General features: G+C 40.6%; 1 protein-coding gene across 1 annotated transcript in view; it reads left to right on the forward strand.

Moving 5' to 3' along the window:
- The window catches only part of tenm1 (teneurin transmembrane protein 1), a 300,806-nt gene that overhangs the window by 94,733 nt on the left and 193,675 nt on the right, over window positions 1-12,398 (forward strand). The window contains exon 5 of the mRNA XM_032555180.1: window positions 10,294-10,532. Coding sequence (XP_032411071.1) covers window positions 10,294-10,532 — 239 coding nt within the window. The remainder of the gene's footprint in view (window positions 1-10,293; window positions 10,533-12,398) is intronic.

Consider the following 12,398-nt stretch of genomic DNA (forward strand, 5'->3'; position numbering starts at 1 on the left):
TTTTCTGCATTTGGGACTTCATAGTCAAATAAGTTTCATTTGAAAGTGTGCTATTAGTTCTAAGCCATAAAATGTAATCACATTCACAGTCAATAGAATAGTGTCCTCCTATAACATAATTCAGACATTACTGCTCTTTCCTATCAGGCTTTTGACAAAGTCTTCGCTGCTTAACTGTTTCTGGCTGGATTTAATGTTCACTCTCTCCTCTCTCTCTCTCTCTCTTTTCCTCTGCCCTTCGTCACGTTCTTAGATACTCTGATAATCTAATGATTTCATATTTCCACTGCAGCCCTCACCGTCCTATCAGCTCAATCTGAGCCACAAGATTAACGATTTGTCAAGTATTTACAAACCTGGCACAGAGGCTCAGACTAACAGAATTATAAGTGACGCTGTGACCTTAATAAGGACGGGGGTGGTGTAAGGAAAAAAAAATTAAAGGGATAAAGTCTTATGTTGTCAAGTGCGCTTCCATTATCCTTGATTCGTGTTTGATGAATCCATATTGAAATGTATTGACGTTGCGTCGGCTGAGATTAAGAATGTTTGAAGTGCGCATGGATTTCCGTTTTTGGCTGAACATTCGTTATGTTTCTGGAGAGGCTGTCCTGTCGTCATGGACGGATGCAGTTATGGATATTCAATATATCTGGCTGGGCCTCACACTGTGTGTGGTAGGAGGCATGACAAATCTTGGGACTGTTATGAATGGACTTGAGCTCTTCCTTTTATTAGTCCAGACAAGACTCCCTCAGTCGCTGTCTTTTCACTGTGGCGTTGAGGACATTTTTTAAATGTGACTCTTTGACACATTTTTAAACCTTTTGAACAGGCCATGTGAAGCAGGTCTTCGTGTGACTTTTTATGCAAAGCTGTGCTCCTGAGATGAAGAATTTTAGATACCTGTCGATGTTTTTTTAAAGAAATTGTCTTACTGTATAATTCTGATGGATTCTTGGAATTTGCCACTACATTTTAGAACTAGCTCTTCTTCAAAACGTTTTGGTGTTTAAAAAATTGTATCTTCGTCTTGGTCCCGGGTTGTATAAAGTCACAAACACATTTTCTATGAACGCCCTGGCGAGGAGTCGGACCCGGACTGATCAAGTTCTGCCTAATCTCCTTGAAATTTCCACCAGTTTGTTTATTCCAACAGTCCTTCAATGCCTCTGTGTCAAGAACTTCTCCATCAGCAGCACCAAGGGCAGAAGAGGACTCAACAGTATGATTTTGGAGCAAACTGAGGAATCCGATTTATTTTGGAGGAACAGAGATGGTGAAGGTTAATGACCCAATGGTGGCTAATTTGGCCTTGACTGTTCCTTTCCTTTCCTCTCCCAACGTTTCCTATAAAGGGACATTGTTATGTGTTTCCCATGCACATATTGACATTTTATAGCAGAATCAGGTAACTGTTAACTTCAGTTGTTAAAATGTTTTTATAAATGTAAAATATGACTTAAAGGAAATTTTACCTTGTAGTTTTCACGCCTTTAGATTGGGCCTATGTCATTTTACAAACTTCTTTCTAAAATTCTGCTTTTAGGACGTCACCACATCACTCCTCTATTAACCCTTTAGCAACGTTTTTTTTTTTCTTCTTTTTTTTACCAACATTTCATTGGGATATTGCTCAAATAATGAGTTCAGCAGATGCACAGTTCCAACCGGTGTTTGCTAATTGCTGTTAGCTAGTCTGAAGGAGCGGAGAGGGGAGGAAACTTGGAAAGTGGAGCTCAGGGGAGGAGCTGCATCTCAAAGGCGGAGCTAGGTCGACCCAGGCATTTTGAAGCAACCATGGTTGCCATGGGAGATTAAAGGATTTCCCAAACAAGCATTAAAGAATCAAGGAAACATTCCAGGTTTGTTTTTGATGAGGTAATAATATTACAACATGGTGTCAAGCTCAAAAAAAGTTGATTTGACATAATACCGCCCCTTTAATGTAAGGAAGCAAACTTAAAGCCTAAATTCTACATAAAACTGTTGTGTAGAATAAATATATAGACTAGTGCGATTAAATATTACAATACTTCAGTTTGATTGTCAACAACATGATTCTTAAATCAATATTCTTTGTTAGAACTTGTTTTGTTCTGCAAAATAAGCATGGTTATGGTTGGAAGAAAACTCCAAAGCAGATACAGACTGTGGCAAGATGAATGCTTTAATAAAATAATTAAGACACTTACAATAAAAATGACTCAGGGAGAAACCAAATCAGAAAGGACAGCGTGATGGACACATTGGAGAACAGTAATAAAAAAGAAATCAAGGAGCTTAAATACTGAGGCCGGGTGTGAGGAAGTGACAGTGGAGCCAGGCGAACTAATCAGAAGGAACTCAGGAGATAGAAAACAGCTGTGAAAGGGGGCGAGGAACGAGGCAGTGCATAAACACTGGAGAACAACCGGGACTCCGGGATGGTATAAATAAAAAAAATAAGACTAAAGAGAACAAAACTCAAAAGCACAAAAAGCAGAACACGAGAATAAACGAGGAAACTCAATCCAAAGAAATTAACTCATTGGAATAATAATGAAACTAAACATGGCAAGACCAGGTAAGCAACGATTAGAAACACAAACGTAAATCTAAAGCGATCAAAACACACAAACATAAAATCTAAAAAGAACCCTACACAGCCCAGGATCATGACAGCAAGACGCCTCTCTGACTAAGCTGATGTCAGTGTTTCCTGAAGCCGGTCAAAATTTCAGGTATACAAATAAATCAAGCAGCTCGATCAATCGTTACAGCAACTGTGCACAGCCAAATCAGAATCCAGACACTTTGTATTCTGTGAACAAAGACCTCCGCCCACGCCAACACAAACAAGGACCATTTACACTTATCCAGGTTGAGACAGCCGCCGGGCCCGCGGAGGCCGACCTCCTGGAGAGCAGGAGCTCTCATTTTCTTCTCGTCTCAGGGGAAATCTGGCCTCTGATAAGAACTCAGAGCTTTTCCTGGGCATCGCCCCTAGATATTGTCTGGCGAAGATCAAAGACGGGGATCCAGCAGGAAGCGTGAAGCCGTTTTAAAAAGCGCCACACAAGAAGAGGGGTTCTACATGCATCGTTTTACTCTCCTGCTTTATTAATCCACTTTCAGCTGCACGTTAAAACACACACAACAGGCTGCTGCAGTGGCCTAAAAGAAAAAAAAATCTAGCATTCAGCATGTTTTTTTTGTCCATTTCTTTCCACGTGTGTGTTTGCAAGCGTGTGTTTGTTTCCCCGGGTTTATCTCTGGCCTTTCAGAGATGAACTAGCGTTGACCCTGAGGTGTGCGGTGGCTGCCTGTGCAGCCTCCTGTGTCCCACATCAGACTCGCAGCCTTCAGCGGGCGCTGAACGGCTGGGTGGAGAAAGGACAGGAGGCAGACAGTGAGGGATGGACGTTATCTGTTTTAGCCACAGGGCCACACTAAAGACTCACCGAAAGGCAGCACACACAGAAACCGGAACAGACTCGGCACGACGGGAGGCATTTTCTTTTTCTTCTTTTTTTCTCTCGGTTTTTCACAATTCCAAACTTTACTTCCTTTTACGTCCTCTGGTGGATTCATAAAGTTTGCATAACCACTGGACTTTCTTGCACTTTAAGTCCTGTCGCGAGTTTTTTGTGGGGCCCGGAGGGGTTATGCAATAGAACCACACAGAGTTGCTTAATCACATAAAAAATTTTTGCGAGGCACGCTGCGTTGATCTAATTGTGACGTCTCTCTCCCAGCTAGCTTTGCACATCTAGAGACTAAAATCCTTCTTTCCAAAATAGCTCAAGCTTTGTTAGTTTTGGAGGAAGGGAGTCTGTGCACATAATGCTTCAAGTCTTTCCAAAGACTACCAGTTGGATGTGAGTTTTGGGTCATTGTAACATGTGAATGTTCTTTGATCTAAACTATCCCCATTTGAAGAATGAATTTGGTTTTAAATATTCCTCTAATAGGTTTTCTTGCTTCATTCATTGCTCCATAGATAATATTTCCACAGCATGATGCAAACACCATGTTTTCACCATTTCACCAACATTTCAATCTCAACTGATCCATGTATACTTTGTCTCTTTTATGATTTGTTAAAAACTGCATGTGTCTTATCGCCTTTCGACGATGGCTTCCTCTCTTTCGATTCTTCCATAAATCCTAAATTTGCGCAGTGCGCCACCAATAGGTATCCCGTCAGCAGTTTCTGCCAACGGAGCTGATAATGCCACGGCCGTATTTCACAGTGGGCATTGTGTGTTCAAGCAGAGCTGCATCTCCTCAAAAGTTACAGTAGGCCTCTTGGCTGCTTTTCTGTTTTAAGTGTTTCCCTTAAATGGACAGCAATGTCTTGTAAGGTTTGTACTTGTGCCGTACTGTTCCGACACTCGGATGATGGATTAGGTAGCGCTCCGTGAGAAGCTCCAAGCTTGAGGTGTTGTTTTTTAGAGCCTAACCCTGCTTTGAAATTCGTCCCAACTTCCTCCCTGACCCGCCTGCCATGTTCCTTGGTCTTCATGACGCTGTTTGTTCTCCAACAAACCTCTGAGGATTTCACAGAGCAGCTACGGTTCCTATAGGAAGCATTCACTCCCTTCGATGTTTTATCACTTTTTATGTTTTTACCAAAAAAATAAATAAAAATCTTTAATGTCAAAGTGAAAATGGATTTCTACAAAAGAGTGAATCGTAAATAAAAACATGATTGAGCAAATGTTTGCTCCCTTTAAAGAGACTGAGTTAAATCAACAGAGGTCCAAGCAGTTGGTGCAAGTAGTCTCACATTGAGTGGAATGGGGATCACCGTGGCTCAGTGAGTGTGTCTCAGGGGATTATGGTACAAACTATAATCCCCGTATCCCTGTGCTGTTCCTGGCTTCCAAGACGAAAGAACAATCCAGGCAAAACAGGGAAAAGGTTATTGAAAAGTTTAAGTCAGGGGATGGATACAAAAAAATTCTCTATGCCACTGAGAGTTCCTGGATTTCAGCTAAAACCATCGGCAAGAAATGGACGGAATATGAAGTATGTGTGAATCCTGATGAGATCAGGACGTCCTCACAACCTGAGTGACCACGCTAGAAGGAGACGAGTGAGAGAGGACACCAGGTCACCATGGCTACGCTGGGAGAGACACTCTGTAGACAAACAACTGTTGCTCTGGTTCTTCACCAATCAATGTTTTACGGGTGAGTGGCAATGAGAAAGACGTTGTTGAAGAAAGAGTTTGCCAAAAGGCACGTGGGGCAAAGGTCTTTGGTCTGATGAAACCAAAACATGAGATTTTTGGCCATCAGACAAGATGCCACAGCATGGCGGTTGTTGCATCATGCTGTTGGGGTGGTTCTTGTCAGCAGAGCCTGGAAGGCTTGTAAAGGTAGGAGGCAAAATCCTAGAGAACAGTTGTTTCCATCTGCAACAGATCGTTAGAGAACACTTATGTTTTAGCAAGACAATGACCCGAAGCATCCAGCTATCGCTACAAAGAAATGACAAGGTGGATCTTCTGGTGTGGCCCAGTCAAAGCCCAGGCCTCAATCTCATAGAGAATTGACCTGGAAAGGTCTGTTTACAGCCAACCTGACAGAGCTTGAACGGTTTTGCAAAGAAGAATGGAAACCTGCATCGTCCATCGTGCGAACCTGATGGAGACCTGTCCGGTGTTTGACTGACCTGAAGGGTGTGAATATTTATGCAGTCACTTATTTTATGGTAAATATTTTTTATTTTGTCATCATTATTTTGCAGAAATAAGTTTTCCCTTTGAGAATAAAAGAGGGGGTTTGTTTTGTCTTTTTTTTTGTCAAAAAAGCCAAATGTTTTTCTTGATTGATTTGCAAACGAAAAAAAACTGTGAAACGTGCAAGGAGGTGAATATGTTTTACTGACATTACTCTATACTCCAGTTTACTCTTTTTTTTTTACTAATTAGGTGATTTCTGGAGGTCATTTGTTGTACTGAATTTTACATGAGGACAGACTAAATTAAACCAAACACTTTCAAACATCCATCCAGCCATTATCTTTTGTTCATCAGGGCCACAGGAGCAGCAGCCTTAACAAAGAGGCTTCCCTCTCCCCAAGACGTATCCTAACATGGACCATCAAAGCTCCACACCAGAACCCTGCAGAGCTTTTTAATAAGACGAGTCTTCAAGGCTGAATGCGACCAAATGAGTCGATGAGGTGTCTGCAGTTTGGTTATTACGAGGACACGGTGTCCGGTGATGCTGCTGCCACCTCGGTGCCTGACCCCGCTTTAATGGCCTGTTCTCTGAGGGCCCTTCAGAGACCGAGCAGCGCCGCGACCTCTCATCTTTTCACAGCACGCACAAAGTTACACTCTGGCGCTCAACGCACGTGGTGGCCCCCCACTCGAAAGCAGCATTAACCCCCCGGAGAGCTCGCCGTAACCCGGGGCAATCATGTTCTCTGTGAAATTCAAGGAGCTCAGAAATATTGTTTTCATTTGTTATAATGATTGGGAACCATAAAAACACAGCCATAAAAAAAAAAAAGAAAATATTCCAACGGTTTACCCCCAACGTAACCATTCTAGTTGTGGCCGCAATAAGCTGGCGCTTCTATTAATTCTCTGCCTAGATCCACTTTTCCAAATTGGAAAATGCTCCCTCTCCCCCACCCATTCTTGTGCTCCCTCATCCGCCACCGCCGAGCCTCTGCCCTCCATTATCTAAACACAATATAGATGAAATGGTACCCAGATTAATTGCCCTTCAGCTCAGTCCCCTATCTTCATCTACTGTCTAAGACATTTCGTAATGAAAATGAGCCCCATCGTCATCTAACAGCCTTATAACTTAAGTAGTTGCTTTGATGTGTCAAAGGGAATAGGTAAGTCATTGATCCGTGTGTGCCAGCGCTATTTCAATCTGTTTCATATTATTGCTGCTCTGCATTGCAGTGGTGGCTCATAAGGTTGCGCCAGAGAAGCCCCCTGGTTAAATCTGGGGTTCCTCAAAGGATGAAGGACTTGGGCGGGATAAGAGCTGGAGGTTTAATATTTTATGACTGCTAAATTTATGGTGTGTCATCAGAAAAGTTAGATTTTCTTGGGAATTTGCCCGCGCAAACCTGCACAGTGGTTCATGGTTCCTTGGGGGGAAAAAAGCATTCCTATATAAAATATTTTAGAAATTAATTGAATTAAATTGAATCTATTCACATTAACAAACGTCAATGTATTTTTGTTGCGATGCTATAATGCAGACCAGAGGTTCTGAAACTTTACATTGGACAGTCCAAATCTGATTTCTGGATAATGTTGGAGGTCCTGTAGCGACTACATCTGAGCAAATCCTGGTCATTAAATTTGCTTGCAACCTTTAAGCAAATCTAATGGCACTTTATGTATACAAACAACTGCTTCAGCTTACAGCTTCTGACAGTAGGATTCAATCTGCTCACTTTTATGGCTTTCCATAAAAGTAGATTTTTGAAAAGCACAGCTGATATTAGACTTGCTGATAGAACCTCCTACCTAAACTGTGAAAATCTGCTACACTTATGTTGAAGACCAATGCTTAGTAGACCTGCAGTGGTCCCAAACCACTACATTTTAACTGTAGTTAGCAGTGCTCTATCAGACGTTTACCACGTAAGATACTATTTTATAACTTATCCGTGCTTTGAACTTCTCTTTTGCCCTTTATCCCTGACCAATCTGGGGTATTCATTGATCGTAAAGGGGCGGTATTATGCATTTTCCTGGCACATACATAGTGGTATTTTGTTGCACAATCAAGTTATTATTTGATTTGTTACAAAAATCAGTCAAGTGAATAGATTTTTTTAAAGAATTTTTTTTTTAATTTGAAAGAAAATTTAAATTCTTTTACATTTTAAAGTCAAATTTAAAAGAAATTTGACTTTACAATCTGGCACTCTGAAATTGGCCTCTGTCTCTTTAAGAATCTCCTACTCTTTCCATTCACAACTCTAAGACATCTCTGTTTGCTGAATATGTTTGCCTACTTGTGAAGTCTATGCATGCATATAAAGCCATGTGTAATTTCCAATGTTGTGATAGTTTCTGTTGGTGTATCACATAAAATAACGCTAAAGTTTGTGTTTGCAATGTGACAAAATATTCAAAAAAAGAAGGGTTGCTGGGTATTAACACTGTTGTAAATCCCCTAGTCCCAGAATGTATTAGGGAGAATAAAGTCAATTGCAAAAGGAATCCCACTGCTTTTTCCTTCCGCTGCTTCCCGTTGATTGTAACCACCTTTATAAATTTTTGATGAGCTATTCCTTACCTTTTAAAAATCGCAGTTAGATTAAAAGCACACAAGTGTTGCACAACATGTGGGATATTAACAGTTTCCCCCCAAATTACCAACTTCTGCACATTTAGGAACAGCTGATTTGACAGGTTAAGGTTTAGCAGGGCCGGACCGCTGTGCATTAGCAAACTGGGACAGACAGTTGTCTGTTTGATGCTTGAACCTAACTTTGTCTGGATAAGAAAAGAAAAAAAAAAAGACAGGAGCAGAGGGGTCTTGACTAAAATCTCCTGCCTTCAGGGCCCTTTAAATGAGTTTCATCCAGGCGTAGCTCAGAGTGAGACTTAATTCCACCGAGTCCAGATTTACATAAATAGAATCCGAATAAGACACACGATACCTGAGGAAGAAAAAAAAAAAGAAGCTTGTGTCTTGCTAGAGTAATTGGTGAAGCATTGAACCGCTGTCCTAGATAGACCTGCACTGCGACTGTGACTGTTCCCGACTTCCGACTGTAATCTACTTTAGGAAGACGCAGACGGCGGTCCCATGTGGCGTGTAGTTTGTGGAACGCAAGATGCAAAAACATTCTCCTACCGTACAAGATGAGGACAGTAATTAATTGACAGCTTGCTGAACACCTCCCTCAAAGAGCGGCCATCCAATCGCAGTTGTGGAGCCGTTACCACGACGACCAGGGGCTGATTCTGGAACGCTCCGAAGGCAAACATGGCGCACAAGATGCTGCGGCAGCAGCTGTGTGGCGCGTTTACGGAGTTCAGGTGATTCTCTGCTTTTCCTCCACTTTACCAAGGCGAAAACAGACACAGAAATGTAAAAAAATGAATAAATAAAAAATGGAGTAGACTTACTTTTTATCTGCTGCATGTAAGCTCTAAAATTCAGCAAGTTCACCACCAAGGCCGGCAGGCCCATTATGAGCCGACCGGGGAATACAACTTCTGGCATGGCCGACGTCAATATTTTATTTCCCTGTTTTGATGAAAGGTTTCTGGATCTGCATCTGCAAGTTGATGAGAACTCGCCTTACCTGAACAGCTTTCCATCAGTTTCAACTTGTTACTTCTGACAAATACACTCACATTCACGTCCAACAGGCCCAATGTTTAGTACTTAGTGCTTCACCAAACGACTTTACACTTGTGAACGCTGGTTAGCCTCGAGTTTCACTATTAAAAAGTCTTGACTCATAGTAATTAATTACATACTTAAACCCTGAACTGGGTGCTGCCGTTTTTTGTGTTGCTAAATAATGAATTCTGTTTTACGAGTTGATACTGTTCAATCACCAAACCCAGGATGCCAGCAGGTGCTACAGCTAGAGCGAGGTGTTTTGACTCAAACTCCCAGACTGAAGGTGTGAACTCTGGGAGGATATTTCCTAACCAGCTTCCATAAACTGCAGAACTGAATCATATGAAAGGCTTTTGATTATTTCTTTTTAAAATAATAATACTGTCCCTCTGCAGCCTACTCTTATTTGTTATTATTTTTATTTAAAAAGAGTCCTTCAACAGTAACAGAGTTTGAACCGTAGCAAAGGAAATTCAAAAGAGGCATTGCCTGAAGACTTGGCGGATAAAGGATTCATCTCTCTAGTTCTGTGGTTTTTTAGTTTTAGGTTTTTTTTCTCTCTATTCCTTTAAGATGTCATTTTTAAATGGTAATTTTGTCTTCCACTGCTGTCATTGTGTTAGCACATGCACAAACAATCTTGATAATACTGGTTGATCAACCTCAACCCAACAATTTGACTCCTTTCAGAGCAACACAAGACACAAAGAACACGTGTAAGTAATGGATTAAGGGATGATTTGAAAGGGATTTGAATTCTTCCTGTACATGTAAAGTTTCAGAGACTAAGTGTGGGAGAAGCATTAGTTTTTTTGCCGCGATCCTTTTTCTCCCCAAGTTATTCTGTAAAATGTTCCCGTTTAAGTTCTCGGAAACTCTAAAAAGACCTCTAATTTACCCCTTTAGAGACGTCGCTGGCTTCTATAGAGTGAAGTCTCTTTCTCTGTGTTTTCCTCCCCTGCAGACATTTCCTGTTCAAGCAGGGCTCAGGTTCATCAGCCCTCCTGTCAGGCGCGGGGCAGGGATACCCTCTGACTTCTGGGACGGTGTACTCCCCACCGCCGCGGCCGCTGCCTCGCAGCAGCGTGACCAGGCCGCTGTTTACCTTCAACAAGCCTCACCGCTGCTGCAACTGGAAGTGCACAGCCCTGTCTGCCTCCCTGCTGACCCTCACGCTGGCCCTGCTGCTCACATATGTCATTGGTGAGTCACCACTGAATTGTTGTACCTTTTGGCTGATGAGGTTCGTTGGAGAACCCGCTGGTAAAGTGGCACATTAAATCTCCAGGAAAGAATCGCGTAAACCGGAAGGTTTAATTTATTTTTTTTATTTTAATTCGGACTTCTTCTGGTGAAGAAATACAGGGACAACAAACAAAGAGAAATAAACAAAAACAGGGCGATCGATATGCGTTAAGAGCCAGGCGGCTGAAATTTGTCCACTGTTGCTTTCAAGCAGCATTGTATTCCAAACGTGACCCCTTGTAGAATACTTTAAATTGCAAATTAGCCGTCCCAGACCAAAGCACTGAAAACCAGTAATTATCCTGTGATGACTACACCCAAACACACACACCCACGCACGCCCCCACACATGCAAAGGTTCATTTAGTGTTTGTCTTCCCCACACACACACACCCCAACGCCCATATAGCACACAAACAACTTTCTCATTAAATTCATGCCATTCTTGTGTATTTTTAATATCTTATTCAGTCCACGTTCGTCCTACGCTTTACACTTTTTTATTAATATTTAAATATTTTTGCTGCAATTTACCTAATACTCAGTGCAATCAAAAATTTCATTCGTTTTTGGACTTATTACTTAAACGTGTGATTTTGTTCTGCTTCTGTTAACCATAGCATGAAAAATGCCATTAATACAGTATGTTGCGATTATTATTTATTTTTTTTACATCCCTTTATTTTGTTCTTTAATTGCCAAACCGAATGAAACAAAAACCAATTAAGTTTGGTTATTATATGCTTACTGGGAAATAATGTTGCTGGGGTACGACAGGTTATTTCAAAATAAAAGATGAGCATTTAGGGTTTCACTGAAGCGTCCAGTTGAAACAACTGAAGCAAAAGCGTCACAATACAATAAGAAACTGGTTACTTAAATGTGTTCATAATTATTTACAACTAGAAACCACTACATACATATTTCAATACAGAATTAAAAGACATCATTATGTTCTTTTATTACTATTTTAATTAGAAAAAACACATTATGAATGTATTTTTTTTATTTAAAACTTTCATAATAATACAAAGTGGGACTTAATAATACAAAACATTTATTACAGGCACATAGATGCAGTCAGTCTTGGTCAGATTCAGTATGAATTTACTGTTTGTTTTTTTCTGGTTATTTTTACTTGAATTCTGTTAAAAACTAAATGAACAACTCTTTCTTACTCCGTTGCATAATGCGTAAATCTCTATATTACAATGCAACCTCTTGGTCAAACTCAGTGTTGAACTTCCTGTTGCCTATTCAGGTGTTCAGGGATGGGGTTTTTTTTGTTTTTTTTTGAAAGATCACGTTGCTCTGAACTCTTTGAAATGACAGAATTATGCTCCAAAGGAAGGTTAAATAATACGAACCCATAATAACGACAAGACACAACCTCTTTTTTTTTTATTTTAACTATGGCTTTATGTGTTTCATTTCAGGATTCATATTCATCTCTTTGAAATGCCGTCACAGCACTGATGGTTTAGGCTTTTGCTTCCACTAGTTTTGATTCCTTCAGGAGTATTAGTATGAAATCCTATATGCTAAACAAATTCTTCACGTTCTATTTAATCAATATATCCAATATTAAAGTGATATTGGAGAGCTGAATGACTACTAAAAACATGACTGAGATATCTTGATCATTTGCTTAAAGGAGGGGATATTATGTATTTTCTAGGCACATAGTGCCCTTTTTCAACAAAATTTATTAACTATGCCACCTTCAGTTGTTATAAAACATGCTACATGTATAAAACGTAGCAAAAGAACTTTCACTTTGCAATTTGATGGTGCAAAATTGGCCTCTGTCTCTTTAAGAAGCTC

This window comes from Xiphophorus hellerii, chromosome 23 (assembly GCF_003331165.1).
Source record: "Xiphophorus hellerii strain 12219 chromosome 23, Xiphophorus_hellerii-4.1, whole genome shotgun sequence".
Lineage (NCBI taxonomy): Eukaryota > Metazoa > Chordata > Actinopteri > Cyprinodontiformes > Poeciliidae > Xiphophorus > Xiphophorus hellerii.